Source organism: Myxocyprinus asiaticus, chromosome 39 (genome assembly GCF_019703515.2).
Source record: "Myxocyprinus asiaticus isolate MX2 ecotype Aquarium Trade chromosome 39, UBuf_Myxa_2, whole genome shotgun sequence".
NCBI classification, from domain to species: Eukaryota; Metazoa; Chordata; class Actinopteri; order Cypriniformes; family Catostomidae; genus Myxocyprinus; species Myxocyprinus asiaticus.
In genome coordinates, this window is record NC_059382.1 from 8,875,027 (window position 1) to 8,897,039 (window position 22,013).

A 22,013-nucleotide genomic window follows, 5' to 3' on the forward strand; every position below is an offset into this window, starting at 1 on the left:
AGAAAAGCTCTGCATGAGTTCATTTGACTAAATTGAAGTCAAATTAAAGGGACATATTGGGACTAAATAAAAAAAAAATGAAGAAATTCATAATATTTGCATAAATGAGTAAAAGAAAATGTGACTTACCATGGAATTTAATGCAGCTGTGTTCTTGTAGATGCAAATGAAAACTAAGCCTTCGTTTTTGGATTCTTCCTGTTATACTAGTACACTTGCAGTTCTTGTCTGAGATTTTTCATGACAATTGAGTGACACACATACATCTGCCCCAGTAACACATGACAAGATCAAACTGACATCTTTTAATTTCCTGTGGTCTGTTTCATCTCTCACGTCTTTACATGCACACATTAAAGGGCTTTTATTGTGCAGCTATGAATATATACAGCATGTGAAACAGTGAATATATATATAACAGTGCAACTTGTCAAGTATTAAACAGTACCCTAACAGTAAAAGGAACAGTGGCAGTATCATGGTATAGTCATGTTATTTACATGGTTCTCCATGGTAAGTGTAGTATTTCTTAATTGGTCAAAACATACATCTAATAAAAAAATTATATTTTTAAATCTAATAATTAATTTGTAACTGCTTAAATAGACTATATTTTCATTTAATTTTCATTTATATTCATATCTGAGTATACTAGCTACTGATCTGTTATGCATTATAATGTATGTTTGCCAATCTTGCAAATGAAACTTATATTTATTAAACTGTGTAAGTGTAAAAATTAAACCTAGATTTTCAAAAGAAACTCTACGGTTCTTGACAAATAAAAATAATAAAGGCTTTTCACACTATGCTTAACCATGGGTTAATGTTTTTTTAACCCCAGGTTAAGGCCACTATTAACCCAGGGTTATGAAAAGTAGTGCTAAATGTGGTGCAAAATGTATACAGTGTGAATTACTAAACCAGGGTAAAGTATTCCGCTATTGTGAGACAAGAAATTATAAACCAGGGAAAATACATGATTTATGATTTGTATCTTTTGAAACAATGCTCTGTTATACCAGGGGCCACAAAATTAACTAGTAGCATCACTCCACTCCAGAATGAGGTTTCTCCACATTTAAGATTACGATGAACATTATCATGGGAAAGCCGTACGTAAAAATAAGACTTCTGAGAGAGTGATCTTTAACACAAACCTCACGTCATTAAAAAGAGAGGGAGAGTGAAACAGAAATAGTGAGATAAATCTTCATTGGGCCCCTGATCCATTAAACTACTGGCGAGAGACTGCATGAGAAGACTGATGGTACTTAACATACGTGCCACAGAACTCTCTTTAAACAGCATCTTACCACTATAAAATATTCACACACAGAGAGAATGCTCCTTAAAAAACATCCTTCCACAGTAAACACAAATACACACAGTTGAAACTTTTTTTAAAAGCATCCTTTGCCAATTAAAAACATGGATGCATTTATCCTTTCTGTGCCCCATCTTAACTAGACATGCCGGGAGGGTTTCCCCCTTTCTCTCTCTCTCTCTCTCTCTCTCTCTCTCTCTCTCTCTCTCTCTCTCTCTGTCTCTCTCAGGGTTGGAGAAGCTACTTTGAAACTGTAGTTTGTCAAGCTACAAATTATAATAATTTAATATAATAAAACTACAGTCAGCTACTTAAAAAAAGTGTTAGCTACACTAAAAGTTTTTTTAGTAGTTGTTTTTTTTTTATGGGGCAATATCATATAACTGTCCAATTATATAATTTAATCAGTAATATATTTTTCTGAAAATTGGGTTCATATATAATAGTACAATCTCAATTAGGGTTACAGCATTAAACTTGAACAGATCATTTACAAATACTACTAAAAAACAAAAACTAAAATACACCATAATTGTGAACATTTGAGGAATAGAAGCATTTACAGTAACAATATATTTGGCAACAATAGTGAAGACCTGGCTAAAATGTCGTGCTGGGACTTTAAGTAAATAATTTTTCTTAATCTTTTACTCAACCTCATGTTGCTCCAAACCCATATGACTTTCTAACATCTAATCTCTTTTATTCCACAGAACAAAGTTACATGGGTTTGGAACAACAGTAATTGCTGAGTAAATGACAGAATTTTCATTTTTGGGTGAACTAGGATAGTTCTCTCTGATTCTCTCATCATCTATTCACCCACATGCCATCCCAGATGTGTGTGACTTTCTTTCATCTGCTAAACACAAACAAATATTTGTAGAAGAATATCTCAGCTCTGTAGTTCCTTACAATGCAAGTCAACAGGTTCCAAAACTTTGAAGCAAAAAAAAAACATATAAAGTCAGCATAAAAGTAATCCATACAATTCCAGTGGTTAAATCCATGTCTCCAGAAGCGATTTGAAGGTTTGGGTTAGAAACAGATCAATATTTACGTCATTTTATACTATAAATCTCCATTTTCAAACAGCCCTCCTAAACACTCTTCTCTCCTAACATTTCCTCTTCTTCTGTCTGTTTTTAGTGATTCAGATTCTTCATGCATATCGCCACCTGCTGGGCAGGGAGGATAATTTATAGGAAAAAATAACTTAAATAGTTTCTCACCCACACCTATCAAATAGCTTCTAAAGACACGGATTAAATCACTGAAGTCATATGGATTACTTTTAAGCTGCATTTATGTGCTTTTTTGAGCGTCAAAGTTTTGGACTTTGTTGACTTGCATTGTTTGGACCTACAGAGCTTTGATATTTTTAAAAAAGTCTTCGTTTTTGTTCCACAGAAGAAAGAAAAAAACTGTAGTGGGTGTCTGTGAGCTGATAAATTGTCTTGCGAAAGGCCTGTGTTTGGGTGAGCTCATTTGAAAGATTGTTGGGTTATTTCGGGGCGAGGATGCGGCGTTCAGCCGGAGATGAGCCTCCATCACACCCTGTTTTAATGATGTGGGCGGCTTACCCAGGATGCATTGCGGCGGTGCCCAGCCAGGGGTGCAGCGGCAGGCGCCTGTGATGTGGTGGCACTGGGCTCCATTCCCGCACTGGCACATCTGTGCGCAGTCCTGCCCGTAAAACCCAACAGGACATCCTACAGAGGAGAAGAGATTTGACTCAGCAGTGTATATGTGTGTGTGTTTTAATGAGCGGTACATCATTGGAAAGTTATGCGCATAGATACCCCCTTGAGGCATCAAAGAGCCAACAGAACGTCAGTATTCTGATTTCAATATAATTAGGTTACTGTTTTACTAGAATCCATGTGGACGTATCCATCTTTCATTTCCTTTTTTCAGTCTTCTGCTCAGATTGATCTCTCTTCTATATATCTCTTGTCATGTCTCATTACCTACTGAATGCTCAGCATCTAAATTGCTCTCATCAGCATTAATTGTGTGATCTCATTCAACACATGCAGCACATCCTCACCACAACAAAGTCAACGTGTGTGTGCAAGGAAGACAGACAGACTGAGATTTCTAGGAAACTAGATCGCTCGCTGAGCACACAGATTTACTGTCTGGGTACAGAAATATACACCCACTGGTGCTGTGCAATTCCTTTGAACTGCCTTTTTTTATGTAAAGCCCAATTTTTTTTACCTCACACTTTATACAAAACTAAAGCTGTCCTTAATACATTTTCCTACAAACCGAGCAATTCAAGCCTGAAATGCCACCTCCATGTTTTTGCGAATCTCAGTCAGCAGGGGGCAGTGGGCGCAGCTCCAGCTGTAAGCTGTTCACACTAGCAGACAGCTGGACGGAGCTCAACAGAATGCAGGGGTATCGAAACTTTTTTTAATGTTTCAAATTACACTGAACTTGTCTCAGCATCCTAAAAACATGCCGTTTATGGCTAGAGACATTGAAAACCAGTGAAATGAGACACAACCACATTGTGATGCAATAAATGCGTCTGCCTGATGCATTTGTACAGATGAAATGAAAGAACACATCCTGTGAGAACATTTATCAAGTCTAGCTCGGACAGATTGATGAACCCAATTTTAAAATAGATCGCTGTGGGCTTTAGGCCAGTGATAGGCATGTTTAATGATATAGAAATAAACCAAACAATATATTGACAAATATTGATATGTGTGATTAATTTTGATTAATTTGATTAATTAATCGGCATGTCGTGTAATTGATTCGATTAAAATTTTGAATCGTTTGACAGCCCTGTATCTACAAAAAAATATAGTGCAGCTAGGTAAAATGGTATTAAATATTTTTTATTTGAGTGACCATTCCAAAGAGTTTCAACAAGCGAACAATTTTTACAAAGTTTAATGAACTGTAATATTTAGTGCGTAGGACGAAAATTGGGGATTTGTTAGTTTACAAAATGTCAATTTGAAGTCAAGTCTGGCTCATGAATATTAATTATGCTACATGAGGTTCTCCCACAAGCATTTACAAAGCCAGTTGCAATTTTTTCCCAAGCAAAATTAAACTTTTCAAATCTAATTGTCTCACAAAACTGAATTTAAAATTTCAACAAAGTTTCTAAAACTTTTACCCCATAATGGTTATGGCGGCCCTTATAATATAATCCTATTTAAAGCTCTTCAAAGATTATCTGTTCATGTTGTTCGAGTAGTAATCATCTGACAGCTATACGATTAATGTCAGATTAACCAAATGTCATTATATATTTTCATCCTTCATGTTTGGAAGTTCACTTCAGCGGAACATGAATCTACTTTTGTTTGCTTTTGTTTATGAACTTTTCCTTTGTAACTGTACCATATCCGGTATGAACCTACCAACCACACAGTACACTTAAACAACTACAATATTTCACTGACACACATAAATGAATGAATGAACAGAATCAAACACGGTGCATATGGCACTCAGAAGCGCGCGGACACAGGACATCTGTGTTATATTCCATCAGCCTGATAAGATCTTGTAAAATGCGTGTGAGTGCACGTGTAACGGCAGCGGATGGTTGTGAACCGTGTCCAGCCAGTAAAATGTGTTTCACGGTTGAGACCCTCAGAGATAGAGAGCGATGATAGCATTCATGTGTGTGCCTGCTGTTATTCAGCCAGTTTATATGAATAAGAAGCATGGAAGACATGTGAGCCTATGGAACATGAGTGCAACTGTTGGCTACATCCAGATGAACTACCAAGTTGAAAACGTCCCAACACACACGGATGGAATCGCAGATCAACGGAGACCTGATCTCTGGAGTCAGAGACAGATTTATTAAAAATGAAATCTATGTATTTAGAAGTCCCCTTTAAACTAAAACAATCTGCGTTTTTGCTTCTAAATCAGTGGCTGTGTGGAGTTGATACAAACCTGAAACACTCTAGTCCCTTAAGACCTGGTTTTGCCCCATCCAAACCCCCCCTTTGTTGATTTTTCTGTTGATTTTGGACAGTTCTACAACTCTTTTTCCCCTGCCATGCAGAATTCAGAGCCCTTCTGTCAGCCCTGGTTATCGTATGATACCACTCACTGTTGCTCTCTCAACCATATCAGATCAACTTTGATGAAAGTTGGGTACAGAAAGTGACTTTGGCATGCCTCCATTCTGTGGAGAAAGATACTTTCAATCCCATCAAACAAGGACACTAAAATCACACCACATTTTACAACTATATGTAACATTTTCTAAAGAAAATGTGAGTGGTGCTTCTCTGTGGCAAAATCAGCACCATACGTATGGCATTATATCATGGTCACCATCTAAATTTCACATAACCATAGACTGGATATAGAACCATGTGATTATTTACTTTGTAAATCCATATACTTCAGAAAACAAGAAATATGTCCTTAATCTCTTAATTATTTCAGAAAAAATGTATACTCACAATGCAAGAGTCACTCAGAAAAAGCTGTAATATACTACATTTTGTAACACCGATCTTAACATTTAAATGAAAACCTTTTCAAATATGAAAGTACGGAACCCCAGACTTGTGAAAACTGTGAAGGATTTAAAGATTTTCAAATTCCTGTAATTGCCTTTTATTTATAAATGTAATGTTTTCCTCTCTCTTTATTTTACTTTATCTATTGAAATGATATTTTCTTATAATTGGATTTATTGTATACAGATTTTTCATTTTTTTTTATTTTATTTCGCATTCTCTGAACTGTTGTATTGTGTACTTTCTCTGTTTTAATATACTACACATTGTCACTGTTGCAAATACACATAAAACTTGAGAAACAACGAACAGAATATAAATATATATTCTGTATATGCTTAAATATATGAACTATAGTCTTTATGCTATATACAGGCTATAGACTATATACAGTACATGTGCACAATGCAAGGGTGGTTATGTAGTTATGTGTTTACTAAGGTTTGCTCATTTTATTGCCAGCCAGGCCAAAATGTCAGGTTGGTCAGAAAAATAGCAGCTCACCTCTTCTCAAACCGCATGATTAGATGGATCATGTCTGTATAGCATAAACAATGCATGCAGGTTATGCACCAAAGTTTAATACTTGAGCTTACTTGATAAAATCCCTATCCCTAAGTATTATCAGTAGTAATAGTGATGCTTTCCTCAGCAACTTGCTTTGGCAGCTCTTTATGTTTGCATGTATTTGGCTTGTATATATAGCATATACTTTGCATGCTTTCTTTAAGTCAAATGCACTAATTTTACCAAACACTTGCACGGAATGTGTTAAGTTATGGTTTGGTATGTGTGTATGTGTTTTAAATGTGGACTTTTTTATTTTATTTTATTTTTTAGCTTAGATAGGACCCAGTGTCTATGTTTGGCACTCTGTGTGTATGTCTGTGCATTGTGGTTTACTCATAAAGAGCTCCAGCTGGATGTGGCTGTCTCATTAAGCAGAGGATGCTGTCATGGATCCAGCAGGGTGTGTCTGTAGGCCTATGTGAGGTGTTTAATCTGTGGCTGCAGTTTTTAGATTAACCACTAGAAGGCAGATATGATTTTGTACCTACAGGTCATGGAGGACAAAACCTCCTCAGGATTTTTACATTAACTAGATTATTATATAAACACATGACTTTAGTTTCCTGTATACCGGCATTTGTCAGTATGACACACAAACAAACAATACTTTGTGTGTTGCTGGACTGTGTGTGATGAGTGAGTGTTTCAATTACTGAACTATCAAAAACATTCCATTTTACACACAGACACACACTTGAGATTGCGTGATGGGTGGGTTGCCCTTTTAGACTGATTGAGACTTCCTGTTTTTGTGATGAAGAAGAGGCCCCAGTGCATTAACTGTTAGAAAACACTCTTTTCAAAGGAAACAGAAAAGGTTGAACAGGAAAATATAGAATAATAGACATCTAAATAAACATTTTCCTTTATCTCAGAGATTGCCCATGAATCTCCTATTGAAATAAATACGTTTTTTCCAGTTTTTGTAAACCTTTTACTATGTACAGTGTGTGTGTGTGTGTGTGTGTGTGTGTGTGTGTGTGTGTGTGTGTATGTACGCATGTATATCAGTGTCTCTGGCGCTCTATGTGAATGTGTCAACATGTCTATCTGTGTTTATCACCATTTGTGTTGGTCTATTTTGTGTGTCTGTGTGTTGCTGTGTTAACTCACTCATTTCACAGTGTGTTCCCACCCAGCCAGGGGTACAGGTACAGGCTCCACTGACGTGGTCACATTCGGCTCCGTTTTCACACTCACACACTTGCTTACAATCTGCTCCGTACCAGGCTTCAAGACACTCTGAAACAAAGCACCATGGGAAATGTCTTTTTAAGGCACAATAATGGAACATTTAACTGAACTAGACGTATAACATTATAGGCTACCTGTACTATGCTTTGTCAGCTCTGCTTGTTGTTTGACTATTTTACCAGAAGGTGGCAGCCTCAGATTCAACTTTTCATTAACTGTACCTGAACTTGTATGTTGTGCTATTTAAATGGCTCATCAGTAATTAGAGAGAGAAAACAACAAGGAAAAAGACAGAGAAAGAGAAAGAAAGGAGAACAGGGTCTTACTCTGTTCACATCGTTTTCCAGTGTATCCAGGCATACACACACAGCGCCCACTGCTGGCCACACAGGTTAGTGCATTACTCGAACACTGGCACACATTGGGACAGCCTGCACCCCAAAAACCTGCCTCACAAACTACATAGAGAATGTATTAATTATTTATTATTATTAAAGTAAATTAATTGCAATAAAATATCAGAAAAAAAATCTTTGCATCTGAGATTGCAAACACACTTGTAGAGCAGTCATGTCCATTGTATCCAGGTGGACATTCACAATGACCAGTTACAGGATCACAGGTAGATCCAGTGTGACATGAACAGTGAAACATACAGCCAGACCCATAGAACCCTGCAGGGCATACTGAGATAACAAGACACATTTTAGTGCAACAATAGTGCCATTTAAATCTAATGGTTAATTGAGTTTGTTTTGCCTTTGTTTACCATGATATGTTTAATTTAGCAAAAACATATAAGATAAAATCACTTACAAATAAATTGGAGTAAGAAAACCCTGTTTTACTACTATTTTAAATTAGACATGTATAGTGAAGAATGGATAAATCACATATAGGAGTACTTACTATCCTGACAGGTGGCTCCTGTGTACCCAGATGTGCAGTTACACACCCCGGTCTGCGTGTCACATTTTGCTCCATTCTCACACACCGGGCACAGGAACACACACCCTTCTCCCCAAAACCCTGCTGGGCACTCTGACAGGAGACAGACAGACTGACAGATAGATAAATAGATTCAATGGATGGATGGATGGATGGATGCATGGATGGATGGATGGATGGATGTATGGATGGTCAGTGCAGGAGCTAGAGGAAAAATATCTTTATGAAATCACCCTCAAATCCTACTGAAATGCAAACAGTCCACCTCTGAAAACCACAGAACAAAGCTCCCTGGGCTTCGGGTGACCGCCATTTATTGAGTGAGAGGCATTTACTGTATGTTTCAAATAAGCCATGTACTGTGAGGAATAACATAAAGTGTTCCACAGGTCTGATTTCCAGACCACTGCATAAACCAATAAAGCACTTAACGGCTCTAAATGTAAGCCAGTAAAACCAGTCTAAACTTGGATGTCGCTTTAACAAAGGAAAAGAGGCTGTAATTTAAATCAGAGAAATTATTTCTGTTAAAATGGGATGTAAGTATAAAAGGAAAGGACAGGACAGGAAAGGAAAGGAAAGGAAAGGAAAGGAAAAGGAAAGTCATATCTCTCTCACGCGCTGGGCCTGTAGGACACCTGCAGGCACTAGACTGTGGGTCACATGAGTCTCCCCCACATTGACATGTCCTCTCATAGTTCACATTGTAACAGCCAGCTCCACACTCTGTGAGAGAGATCTCAAACATTTGCTCAGCGAAAATGAGATAAGTAATAGACAAGCTAATAGAAACACTCAATATTAAGGTGTACACTGGCACACACTCCTGTCTGAATTCACTCACTCACTCTCTTTTTCTTGTTCTTTGGCAGAGTGACAGCAACTGTACACCGCTCTCGCTAAACCTCACTTCAATTACTCAGAATTCCCCCAGAGAACAGGATAAAAGAGCCTGTTTTAACATTGAGACCAAGCTCAAATCTGTTTAAGGCATTAAGACTAAAAATGTATGTAAGGGATCAAGAAAAACTTATAACTAAAACAGACACTTCAAAAATTTTATTACAACATGGCAAAACTCCTGCCTCTCCAGTGAACACAAGGAAAACCCATTTATAAACACAGACACATGGTGTGTTAATATATCATTTTCATTACAGAATGGAGAATGTAATTGTAATTCTAGCCACATGAAATATTTATGCTATAACTCCTACTGAACTTAACTGACTGACACACGGCACTACGTGTAATGAAATGGTAACAATTTATAATAATGGCCTGTCATTAATAGGTAACTATGCAGGAATTAATGCAGGACAAATGAGTAGTACTACATTAACACTTTAGTTACAACTATTAACTAATATGAAAACACAATTAACTAATCAGTAAGTAATAGCGAACTGATGACCGAGGTAGTTCACTGTTCGGTAATCAATAATTACTGAATTTGATTTGCCTCATTGAGAACTATTAACTAACTCTGGCTAATTTAAAATAACTACTAATTAATTACTAATCAAAACATTAACATGTGTCTAAAATGTGAATGATTATGTTTTGATTGTGAACAAGATCATGAAATGCGCCTTCAGAGAAATATGCGCCTCATGCGTGTTCTTTGCGGGAATTAATATATGAATGTAACAGGTCGCTAAATCAAGGCTACGGTTTCTTTTAGAGTATCATAGTCAAGGATGTAACCACATATTCAGGATTGATGGGGACCAAATTTAATAATGCAATAATGAACCATGGAAAAAAACCATATCAGTAGACAAAATATTATGAATATTGGGGGGAATATCAATGTCTATGGTGGTTACGGCCATGATCATAGTCAGCTTACCTTACAGAAATATAGGGATATATGTGCCCAACCTGTGTATTCTGTGGGATATCTCTTCTGTTCATTAAAAAAATTATTAAATTCTGCATGTTTGATATTGCTGAAGGTCTTTATTAAATACTTCTGGTAACCCATAAGTAATGAGTCAAGTGTTGCCACATAAACATGAAGGAATTACTAATGATCTGGACCATTATTTTAAAGTGAGGGTCATGGTAACTCATTATTAATTAATGAGATCTTACTGTTTCCTTCCTTGGGAGTTAAAGGTTATCTGGACCATTATTCTAAAGTGAAAACACATTATAAACCATTAATAGTAACTTGTATGTTTGTTCCTACATTTTATTCATTTAATCAAACAGATAGTTAACAAACATTCATAGACATTCAAAACATTTTTTTCTGGCATTGAATTATGAATCATTGAAATAATTGAACATACTTGCATAGGCTACAAACCTTTAGCAGGATAATGCTTTTAATGGCTGGTGCTCACGGTTACTACATGTTTAAAAAGTCTTACCTCTTAACATAAAGTAAAATAATAAAATTATATGTCTAAAGGATGTGTGTTGATCTCCCCAAGACTTCAACAGAAAATGGAGAGAAAACCGGCGTGCAACATGAGGTCGAATCCACATGTGTACACCCACCCTATACAGTCCACTCTGTAAATACGTATAGTTTTTATCAAATTAATTTGACATGTTTCTTCCTTTGCCTATATTCGGTATGAACAGAACAGAATGTATGTTAAAGTTTACTGCGTGCAGGCAGATCGACGGGAGTGCGGAGCAAAATCGCACTCGTTCTTTTTTCAGTTTCTGCGCGAGCGCTGAATATGGCGAACCATGATTGGATTAGTAGCTTCATGGACGTAACACTTACACTCTCTCTCTCTCTCTCTCTCTCTCTCTCTCTCTCTCTCTCTCTCTCTCTCTCTCTCTTACTTCAGTTACTCAGGATTCTTTTTTAAATACACTTCACATAAAATTAAACACTTCTTGTAAGATTAATCTACAGTATCTGAAAAAATAAAAATGTTTGTATATTCAAGCATATATTCATTAAAGCTAAACTATTTAACTTTTTTTGTTAAAAAAATACAAAATGTTATTAATGAGAGAGTGCAACAAAAATCCATCTTCCAAACCATGTATTTACCCAAATACACTTTGATAAACCTATAATAATGGTTTATTGCACTCTCTCATTAATAACATTTTGTATTTTTTTAACAAAAAAAGTTAAATAGTTTAGCTTTAATGAATATATGCTTGAATATACAAACATTTTTATTTTTTCAAAATATTTTTACAATTAATTTTTTATTCAGATACTGTAGATTAATCTTACAAGAAGTGTTTAATTTTTAGAGCTGTCGGGACGGATTTTGCAGAAAATTGCATACATACGTATCCATACGCAGAGAAAATAAGCTCCGGCTACTTTAGTGCATGTATGGTGTGGGAGTAGTGGGAAGCTGAAAGTTTGTTGTCTCAACAAATGAGAAAAAATTGACCATGGATCATTCAAAAGGCAGACCTCCGGCAAATCACCGGTTGTAAAAACAAAGAAACCCGAAAAGAGCAGAGTCTACAAGCAAAAAGGAAAGCAACAGAGTCCGTAATATAACCCGAATCAACATCAGCTTGGCTTTTCAGAGGTGGCGACAACTCTGAGATCTGAAAGGATTTAAAAGCGACCCAGAGATTGCTTTTTTCTTACTCAAAGGTAAGATATTTTATTGACATGGTTTATGTATCTGTGTGTGTGCAGTGAAATACAATAATTATACTGTAATCGGTGCAGAACTTTTCACATGCTAGCACACATGTGTATTTTTCTTTATAACGGCAATAAATTATATAAATAAATCCTTTAGTCCCAGGCTTGCCAAGGACATGTGAGTCTTGAAATGATGTTGACCACTGGTTGGTAACAGTGACAATCTATAAATTAGTTACCGTGGTCTATTTGGCCAGAATATCCTGCAGTTATAAAAACTTTACAACTTTTGTAATATCATTTATTTCAAAACATCAGTGTTTCCAATAAGTCAACAGCATAAGATATGGCACTTATCTGCTCAGATGACATGTTTTCGGATATCCGTCTTTTCCTTTCTTTCATTATTTATTTGTCTGTTCGCTCTGATAAGATGTCCTGTATCCATGTGTACACCGGTGCCTCGAACCACATTCATCCGCACAGAGGCGCAGAGCCAAACCACAACCAAAATAATGTCCTTTCACAAGACACATGCAGTTTTATTTTTTAACTGCTAGAGGGCCAAAATTTACATAGTGTAGCTTTAATTAATAATGCGTTACCATGCTGTTACGTTCATAAATTAATTTCCACAAAGAACGCACTTGAGGTGCATGTTTCTCTGAAGGTGCATTTCATGATCTTGTTCACAATTAAAAATGAATCATTTTAGACATGTTAATGTTTTGATTATTAATTAATTAGTAGTTATTTTAAATTAGCCATAGTTAGTTAATAGTTCTCAATGAGGCAAATCAAATTCAGTAATTATTGATTACCTAACAGTGAACTACCTTGGTCATCAGTTCGCTATTACTTACTGATTAGTTAATCATGTTTTCATACAAGTTAATAGTAGTAACTAAAGTGTTAATGTAGTACTACTCATTTTTCCTGCATTTATTCCTACTTAGTTACCTATTAATGACGGACCATTATTATACAGTGTTACCAATAAAATGACTGCCAATCATACCTGTCACTCTTCAGTCATATGTGAGTATTTTACTGCATCTGCTGCTTGGAATTCTAAAAAGGACATCTTGACTTATGATCGACTGGACACAGCTGATTTCTAATGTAGACATTATTGAGCCATCAAACTAGTTCTGTGTACTGACAATGTACTGACATCTGATAGTCACTAGAGGGCAATGCAAAGCAATTATTGTTGTGTGTCTGATTTTAAAAGCTAGCAGTCCAAAACCTGTCTGTTTTTCAGTGTGCATGGGTGTATTTGGAATGGAATACTACATACTATTCATAAAAGAAAGTGGTATGCAATATGTATACTGTACCTAGAATGTGAATTTGCAAAGAATACTGTATTCTACAAAGCAATGTCCTTGACTTGACCTTTCATTTTGAGTGATGGACACGAACCAATATCAACCGTGATCTTGACTAAATAATGAAGTTAAGAAATTTTTCACAAAATTGGACTAAAATTGCAAAATATATATTGTTTTTATTTACAAGCTGATAACACCTCTCAATTAATTAAAATAGTGAAAGCAACAAAGGACACTATTGCTTGAAATTTGTATAATTGCATTATGCTTCACATATTCAAGAAAAAAGTATATACTGTGTAGTATGCAGTAATCAGTATATCAGTATATATGTATAAGATTGTGTGTTTTACCCAGTTGGCATTTTTCTCCGTAATATCCAGCAGGGCAATTCTTCTGGCACTCTCCAGTTTTAGGGTCACATGACTTACCATCAGAGCAGTTGCATCGTTTATGGCAGCCATCACCATAGACACCATGCTCACATTCTATACAGGAGCAGAAACATGAGGTATTTCTGTACACCTGTTTAAGACAGACCTCTGAATATCCAATAAATAACCTACCTGTCTGGCAGCGGTCGCCGTAGTAACCAGGTTTACAAGAGCAAGTGCCTTTTTGGGGATCGCAAGAGAGAGAGTTTTCCTGCAAGCATTCGCATTCTTCCGAGCAACCCGCTCCGTGAGTCCACTTCGGACATGCTAATGTAGAGAGACACCATCTTAGTATGCATCAGAATCAGAATCTTTGAATGGAGCTGTACAAAGCAACTAACAATTTGTGACACTAACATACTATACTAATACACTAAGTTATCTGAATAATCTGAATTGATACACAATTCATCAGTACAGGTGTGAACTACACAGACAATGTCTCAAAACCAGTGAGCTGCCTACCTAGACCTAGAGCCTCAAAGTGTGTCCAAATGAAGCGTTTTTGAGCATCTTAGTCCCGTGAAAACATGCAGTTTTAGGGCATCAAGTTTGTTCAAACTTGTTTACGATCCCCAAAATAGTGTCTAAGTATGCAGCTCAATAGGTTTTGAGACACAGCCAGGTAAGTTTGTTTTCTTATCTGATATGTTAAACATGAAATGCATGTTTTGTGCAAAGCTAAACTGAGCAATGAACACTTACGTAGATGGCAGAATTTGCCATAGAGACCAGGGGCACAGAGACATCCCCCATACAGACGATGACAGTGTCCGTTATTGGGGCAGTTACACCTCCTTTGACAAAACCTTCCATAGAAACCCTGAGAACAACCTGATTACATCACACAACACATCAGTAGAGTTCTAGAAAATTACTCTGGAATGCCACATGCCATATTAAAGTATATCCCATGTAATTGGGAAGACTTTATCTGACAAGGTTAAAGGGATAGTTCACCCAAAAATGAAAATTCTCTTATCATTAACTCACCCTCATCCCATCCCAGGTGTGTATGACTTTCTTTCTTCTGAGGAACAAAAATGAAGTTTTTTAGAAAAATATCTCAGCTTTGTAGGTCCATACAATGCAAGTGAATGGTGATCAGACCTTTGTAGCTCCAAAAATCACATAAAACTAATCAATATGACTCCAGTGTTTAAATCCATATCTTAAGAAGCGATATAATAGATGTGGGTTAGTAACAGAACAATACCTAAGTCCTTTTTAACTCTAAATCTCCACTTTAACTTTCACTTTCAGATGTGAACGTGAAACTAAACAGGCACCACATGTGACTTTCAGATGTTCAGCAGAAGAAAGAAAGTCATACACATCTGGAATGGCATGAAGGTGAATAAATGATGAGAGAATTTTCCTTTTTGGGTGAACTATCCCTTTAAACATAAGAGGAATTTCAAACAGACAAGACGACATATGACAGATGAGAGTGAGTAAGAAAAAGACAAGATGAGGCTGATGGATGATCTGATGAAGAGAAGGAAAGGCCAAGGACAGAAAGGGAGAGAGCGTGAACAAGAACAAGGAGTTTGGATGGAGCCAACAAAAGCTTTGAGACTGAGACACTAATGGAACTGTTGTCAATTGTTTTCTATATATCTATCTATATATCTATCTAAAAGATCAGGATTAGGAAAAATAAGAAAAGAGGGGGTATGAATGAAGCTAAAGTTGAGATATCAAGAGGCATGAAAATGGAAACAGTACACTATCAATGCGGTTTAAAATATAAGACACAAAAAGAGTAAAAAAAACAACATGTGCTATACCATTTTCACAATGCAGACCATGGACCCCTGGAGGACACACACACTTCCCGGTTGCTGGGTCACATCGGCCCCCATTTTGGCATACACACAGACTGTTACACTGTACGCCATATGTCCCCTCAACACACGCTAAAGAGAGAGAGAGAGAGAGAGAGAATGCACAAGCATACCATAAATATTCTTTTCAGGGTTCTCGGAGGAACCAGAGAGAGAGAGATATGTGATGATAACTTAAGTTTCTGTTGACTTTGGAGTGAATTAAACTGGACCAATGATGCCAAATAAGATGGGCTGGAAAATTCAAATCATGCTCATGTGAGTTCACAATGGTGGTGTGAAGGTGTTGGGCTGCAGGTTTTCAAACTGCTGTTGATTTAGCAGCCATATCACCCTGTAGCTCAAGACTGGTTGCCCACTGAAGCTAAGCAGGGTTGAGCCTGGCCAGTACCTTGATGGGAGACCTCCTGGGGAAAACTAAGGTTGCTACTGGAGGAGGTATTAGGGAGGCCAGCAGGAGGTGCTCACCCTGCAGTCTGTGTGGGTCCTAATGTTCCAGAATAGTGATGGGGACACTATACTGTAAAAAAAAAAGCACTGTCCTTTGGATGATATGTTAAACTGAGGTCCTGACTCTCTGTGGTCATTAAAAATCCCAGGGCACTACTCATAAAGATTAGAGGTGTAACCCTGGTGTCCTGGCTAAATTCCCCTCATTGCTTCCTAATCCCCATCCATTAATTGGCTTTATAACTCTACTCTCTCCTCTCCACCAATAGCTGGTGTGTGGTGAGTGTTCTGGTGCACTGTGGCTGCCGTCGTGTCATCCAGGTGGATGCTGCACACTGGTGGTGGTTGAGGAGAGTCCCTTGTTCACTGTTTAAAGTGCTTTGAGTGTAGTGTCAGAAAAAGCGCTATATAAATGTAACATTCACATTCATTGATTTATGCCATAAATTAGTCTAGTTGGTGCTTTTACGGGAAGCACTTTGTTTAGAGTGGATGGAGCTACTCTGCTCAAGGGCATAATAAGATCTCTCTACAAGTAGAGCTAATTACAGCAGCACCATCAGAGGGCTGTACATTAGCTATAAGAAAAATATAGCACCTGTGTGCCATTAAGTACTGAATTAGCTCCTGGAAGCCTTTAGCTACTTTGGAAAAGCGACAAGAGTAGAATTGAATAAAGTGACCCTAAATTTGATCAAGAAATTTTGTACTTTGATTAAAAGTACCAAATTTTAACATGCCAAAGGATTTTTAAAAGCCTTGTTCATAGTGCAGGGGGGCCTAGGGAGACAAGATCACAATTTAAAGGCCTGCATGTTCACACCAAGTTTTTGCACCAAAACTACTCACATTGAGTCCAAAAATGAAAAAAAAAAATGCCTTCAAAATACAGAAACAAAGGATCAACTACTATATTTCAGAGTCTGCGTGAAGGAGTGGAGAACAGCATTGCTTTGTTTTAAAATCTTTTGTCATGCAATTTTTTGTGCCAAAAATATGGACTTTGTGTGAATAGGCCTAAACAATGAATCTGCTGCATTTCTAATGTTAAAATACATCAGAACAGGTCAGAGGTGATAGAGCAGGGAAAAAACACTCACTCTCATTGCAGATGACACCAATCCAACCAGGTGTACACTCACAACGATCTTTCTCTATTGCACACACCCCTCCATTAACACAGTCCTCACAGCTCAGACTGCAGTCGTCACCAAACGAACCCTCCGCACACACTGAAACAGAGAGAGATGGGCATATTCAACATATAGGAGATGTGTTCTCTGTATGTTTATGTCACAGTTCAGAGATTAATGGTGTTTGTGAATGAGTGTGTGTTTATCTCACTAATCTTGCTGATGACCATCAGCTCCTCTCTTTGCTCTTGGCTGTGTGTGTGTCCTGAGTACTGAGTGTGTGGGTCATCGTCTTCGTACGGTCTACTTAAAGCGGAGGTATAGTGTAGCAGCTGAGGGGGGCGACGGAATAATAAGTCTGGCATACGCAGCACCTCTGGCTCATCGTCAGTGCCCCCCACACCTTCCTCTTCCTCCTCCTCCAAATCCCTCTCATACAGAGCTGAACACACAATAAGAAAAGAATGGAAAATCAGAGCGAGAAGGATAGAGGCACACAGAGAAATAGAGCGATATAACATTTCAACATTAAAAAACGTGGCATCTGGGAATAAAAAAAAGTAAATCATCTGCAAAGTATGTAGTTACAATGTACTTACAATCTATTAATAATGCAATAGCAATGTAATAGCAATGTCATTTTAGCTTTTCACTAAAAAAACACATATATACACATTTTACAATGGATTATAATTTTATTTTGACGTCACAAGTAATTGCATTATTTTCTGCTAATGAAGTTAGCACTAAATGCACCCAATTAAACGTAACAACTAAACTAAAGCAAAGGTCTGACGATGACAGGATGGTTACAGGATGTTTATTAAGTATGTTAATTGAAGGATGTGGGCAGGTTCTCAAACTCACGTAAGCATGACCTTTGGTCATAATCCAGTCTGAATCCCACCTGACAGAAACACTCAAAAGAGCCCAGAGCATTCACACAGTACTGGGCACAACCTGACGTCTCTGATACACACTCATCAATGTCTGAGGAGAGAGATTACAGCAAAAAAAAACTATTATATTAGAACTGACACACTGAATTAACATAGACTAGTCGCCTTAAAGGGACAGTTCACCCAAAAATGAAAATTTACTCACCCTTATGTTATTCCAAACTCCTGTAACGTTCTATCTTCCATGAACACAAAATGTAATGTTAAGCGGAATGTTCATTCTCAGTCACCATTCACTTTCATTGTATGGAAAAAAGATGCAATGAAAGTGAATGGTGACAGAGGCTGTCAGTCCCTAACATTCTACGTTTGTGTTCCGCAGAAGAAAGAAAGTCATATGGGTTTGGAACAACATGAGGGTGAGTGAATGATGACAGAATTTTCATTTTTGGATCAACTAACCCTTTAAGAGGAAAACATGGAGGATACTGATAAAAAGACTATAATGATAAAGTCTATAAAGTTTAAGATCTGGTTGAACATTCACATGGGTCTCAACATCTGGTTAATAGAAGGCCGAAAGTCTGTCTGCAGGAGACATGAAGACATCACGCTAAAACACACATACTGTACCATCACAAGTGCAGCCGCTGGGGTTGAGTGTGTATCCAGGTCTACAGCTGCACTCGTAACCACCTGGATAATTCTTACAATATTGACTACAGCATGCTTCCCCACTGTCACACTCATCAGTATCTGTAAAAAACACAAAATATAGTCATGAGTAAAAACACAAGAAACATACAGGTATGCAACTATATCACTAAAAAATGTAAGAAGATATATCAAAGTAATAACGATCATTAAATTCTGTATTTAAGCTTAATTATGAGAGAGTTTTAATATCCAATCATCAAGCGGGAACCCATACCTATACACGTCTTGAGGTCCTCAGCGAGTTGATAACCTTGGTTACAGGAGCACAGGGGGCTGCTGGTGGTGTGTTCACAGTGATGAGAGCAGCCACCGTTGTTTTTCTCACAGCCATTCACAATCTCCATCTCTATACCTGCAAGACACATGATTCTATATTTAGAGCCAGATTTACCAAAACTGTTCTTTTATTTGCCCTAAAGTTTCAGACATCACTGCTGGATGCATGCTAACTTGTTTTGGTTGCATTAAACCAATTCCATGTCAATGAACTACCAAGGTAGTTTAATAATTAACTTTTTTTGGTTGCATTAAACCAGTTTCACATGTACGTGAACATATGTCAATGAACTACCATGGTAACTTAATAATTATTTCTTACAGTTATTAAAAATTCCACGTCGTTATGTTGGCTTGACAAAGTCAACATATTGTTATTCTACAAACTTTTTCCAAAATTCCAAAAATCCCAAAACCATGACCAAAAGTATCAACTCCTCTTAGAGCTTTCAAGCTACATTTACCAAACTCGGCACAGACCTTCAGTTTGTTCTGACTCGCATTGCTATACATTTTGTAACTGAAAGAAATAATAAAAAAAATTGCACAGTGGACCATTATAAATAACAAAAAATCGCATCAACTTACAATGACAGAAAGTTCAAATGGGCCAATGGAATGCTCGTTAATTCAACTCTAACTGTCAAAAAATTCAAATGTAAACAAACACAAACTCTGCCATATCATTTCTATCCATATATCTATCTTTCTGAAGGTTTTATCTGAAGGTCTACTTGACTATTTATCCATCTATCTTTTTTAAACTTTCAGACAAAGGCTTAGTCAAGCCAACATCAAAGTTTGTCTTGACAAACTTTACCTATCTAGCTCACATTACTCTAAAAACTCTGATAGTAGCTAAATGTTATCAAAATTCTATAAAAAAAAGAGTGTGTGTGTGTGTGTGTGTGTGTGTGTGTGTGTGTGTGTGTGTGTGTTTGTACTCACGGTAGCACTGTTTCCCATCTGCACCCAGCTCAAATCCAGGATTACACACACATCTAAACAATCCCGGCATGTTAACACAACCGTGAGCGCATTTAGCCTTACCGGACACACACTCATCTATGTCTGAGAGAGACAAAACAATCAGGGAATTAGATTTTACGGAGTATGAAGTTAGTATACCAGAAATATATAGGTGTGTGTGTGTGTGTGTGTGTGTGTGTGTGTGTGTGTGTGTGTGTGTGTGTGTGTGTGTGTGTGTGTGTGAGTGTGTGTGTGTGTGTGTGAGCTCGCACAGCAGGAGCGAGTCTTTTCATGGGGTCAGCAGAGTTGCCTCTAAAGTCTGGACATACAGTAAATAAGGTCCAGACAAACACATGTCCCTTTGACTCACATCATGGCTTTACACTGCCCTGCACACATAGTAACTAACAGCATGCTTGTTACACTGTGAGTGTGTGTGGGTGTGCAGGACAGTGGGGGGAGCAGGGTTTGGTTTTTACTGCACATTTGAAGAGAGATCTATTTTTGCCCATGGAGTTTCACAGAGTAAATTGGGAATATACTAGTTATTCTATGTTATATACAGCTGTGCTCAAAAGTTTGCATACCCTTGGAGAATTGGTAATATATGTACCATTTTTAAAGAAAACATGAGTAAGCAGGCAAAACACATTTCTTTTATTTCTTATGGGATTCATATTCAACTGTAGGTTATAACAGAATGGCACAATCATAAAACAAAACATGGCAACAAAGAAAAAAATTAAATGACCCCTGTTCAAAAGTCTGCATACCCTTAGTTCTTAATACTGTGTATTGCCCCCTTTAGCATCAATGACAGCGTGCAGTCTCTTGTAATAGTTGTCTATGAGGCCCCAAATTCTTGCAGGTGGTATAGCTGCCCGTTCGTCTTGGCAAAATGCCTCCAGGTCATGCAAAGTCTTTGGTCATCTTGCATGAACCGCACGTTTGAGATCTCCCCAGAGTGGCTCGACGTTATTAAGGTCAGGAGACTGTGATGGCCACTCCAGAACCTTCACCTTTTTCTGCTGTAACCACTGGAGGGTCAAATTGGCCTTGTGCTTAGGGTCATTGTCGTGCTGGAAAGTCCAAGAGCATCCCATGCACAGCTTTCGTGCAGATGAATGCAAATTGTCTGCCAGTATTTTCTGATAACATGCTGCATTCATCTTGCCATCAATTTTCACAAGATTCCCAGTGCCTTTATAGCTCACACTCCCCCAAAACATCAGTGAGCCACCACCATGATTCATAGTGGGGATGGTATTCTTTTCACTATAGGCCTTGTTGACCCCTCTCCAAACATAGCACTTATGGTTGTGACCATAAAGCTCTATTTTGGTCTCGTCACTCCAAATTACATTGTGCCAGAAGCTGTGAGGCGTGTCAAGGTGTTGTTAGGCATATTGTAACCAGGCTTTTTTGTGGCATTGGCGCAGTAAAGGCTTCTTTCTGGCAACTCAACCATGCAGCTCATTTTTGTTCAAGTATCGTCGTATTGTGCTCCTTGAAACAACCACACCATCTTTTTCCAGAGCAGTCTGTATTTCTCCTGAGGTTACCTGTGGGTTTTTCTTTGTAATCCGAACAATTCTTCTGGCAGTTCTGGCTGAAATCTTTCTTGGTCTACCTGAACTTGGCTTGGTATCAAGAGATCCCAGAATTTTCCACTTCTTAATAAGTGATTGAACAGTACTGACTGGCATTTTCAAGGCTTTGAATATCTTTTTATATCCTTTTCCATCTTTATAAAGTTCCATTACCTTGTTACGCATGTCTTTTGACAGTTCTTTTCTGCTCCCCATGGCTCAGTAT

At 37.5% G+C, this 22,013-nt stretch overlaps 1 protein-coding gene across 1 annotated transcript in view; it reads right to left on the bottom strand.

The window, feature by feature from the left end:
• The window catches only part of LOC127430166 (multiple epidermal growth factor-like domains protein 6), an 81,123-nt gene that overhangs the window by 27,054 nt on the left and 32,056 nt on the right, over positions 1–22,013 (bottom strand). Inside the window, exons 9-21 of the mRNA XM_051679707.1 lie at positions 20,178–20,300; positions 19,168–19,305; positions 18,870–18,992; positions 18,205–18,327; positions 17,549–17,779; positions 17,305–17,436; positions 15,698–15,826; positions 14,613–14,741; positions 14,040–14,174; positions 13,827–13,961; positions 7,935–8,066; positions 7,528–7,656; positions 2,911–3,039 (exon numbers count right to left, since the gene is read on the bottom strand). Coding sequence (XP_051535667.1) covers positions 2,911–3,039; positions 7,528–7,656; positions 7,935–8,066; positions 13,827–13,961; positions 14,040–14,174; positions 14,613–14,741; positions 15,698–15,826; positions 17,305–17,436; positions 17,549–17,779; positions 18,205–18,327; positions 18,870–18,992; positions 19,168–19,305; positions 20,178–20,300 — 1,788 coding nt within the window. The remainder of the gene's footprint in view (positions 1–2,910; positions 3,040–7,527; positions 7,657–7,934; positions 8,067–13,826; positions 13,962–14,039; positions 14,175–14,612; positions 14,742–15,697; positions 15,827–17,304; positions 17,437–17,548; positions 17,780–18,204; positions 18,328–18,869; positions 18,993–19,167; positions 19,306–20,177; positions 20,301–22,013) is intronic.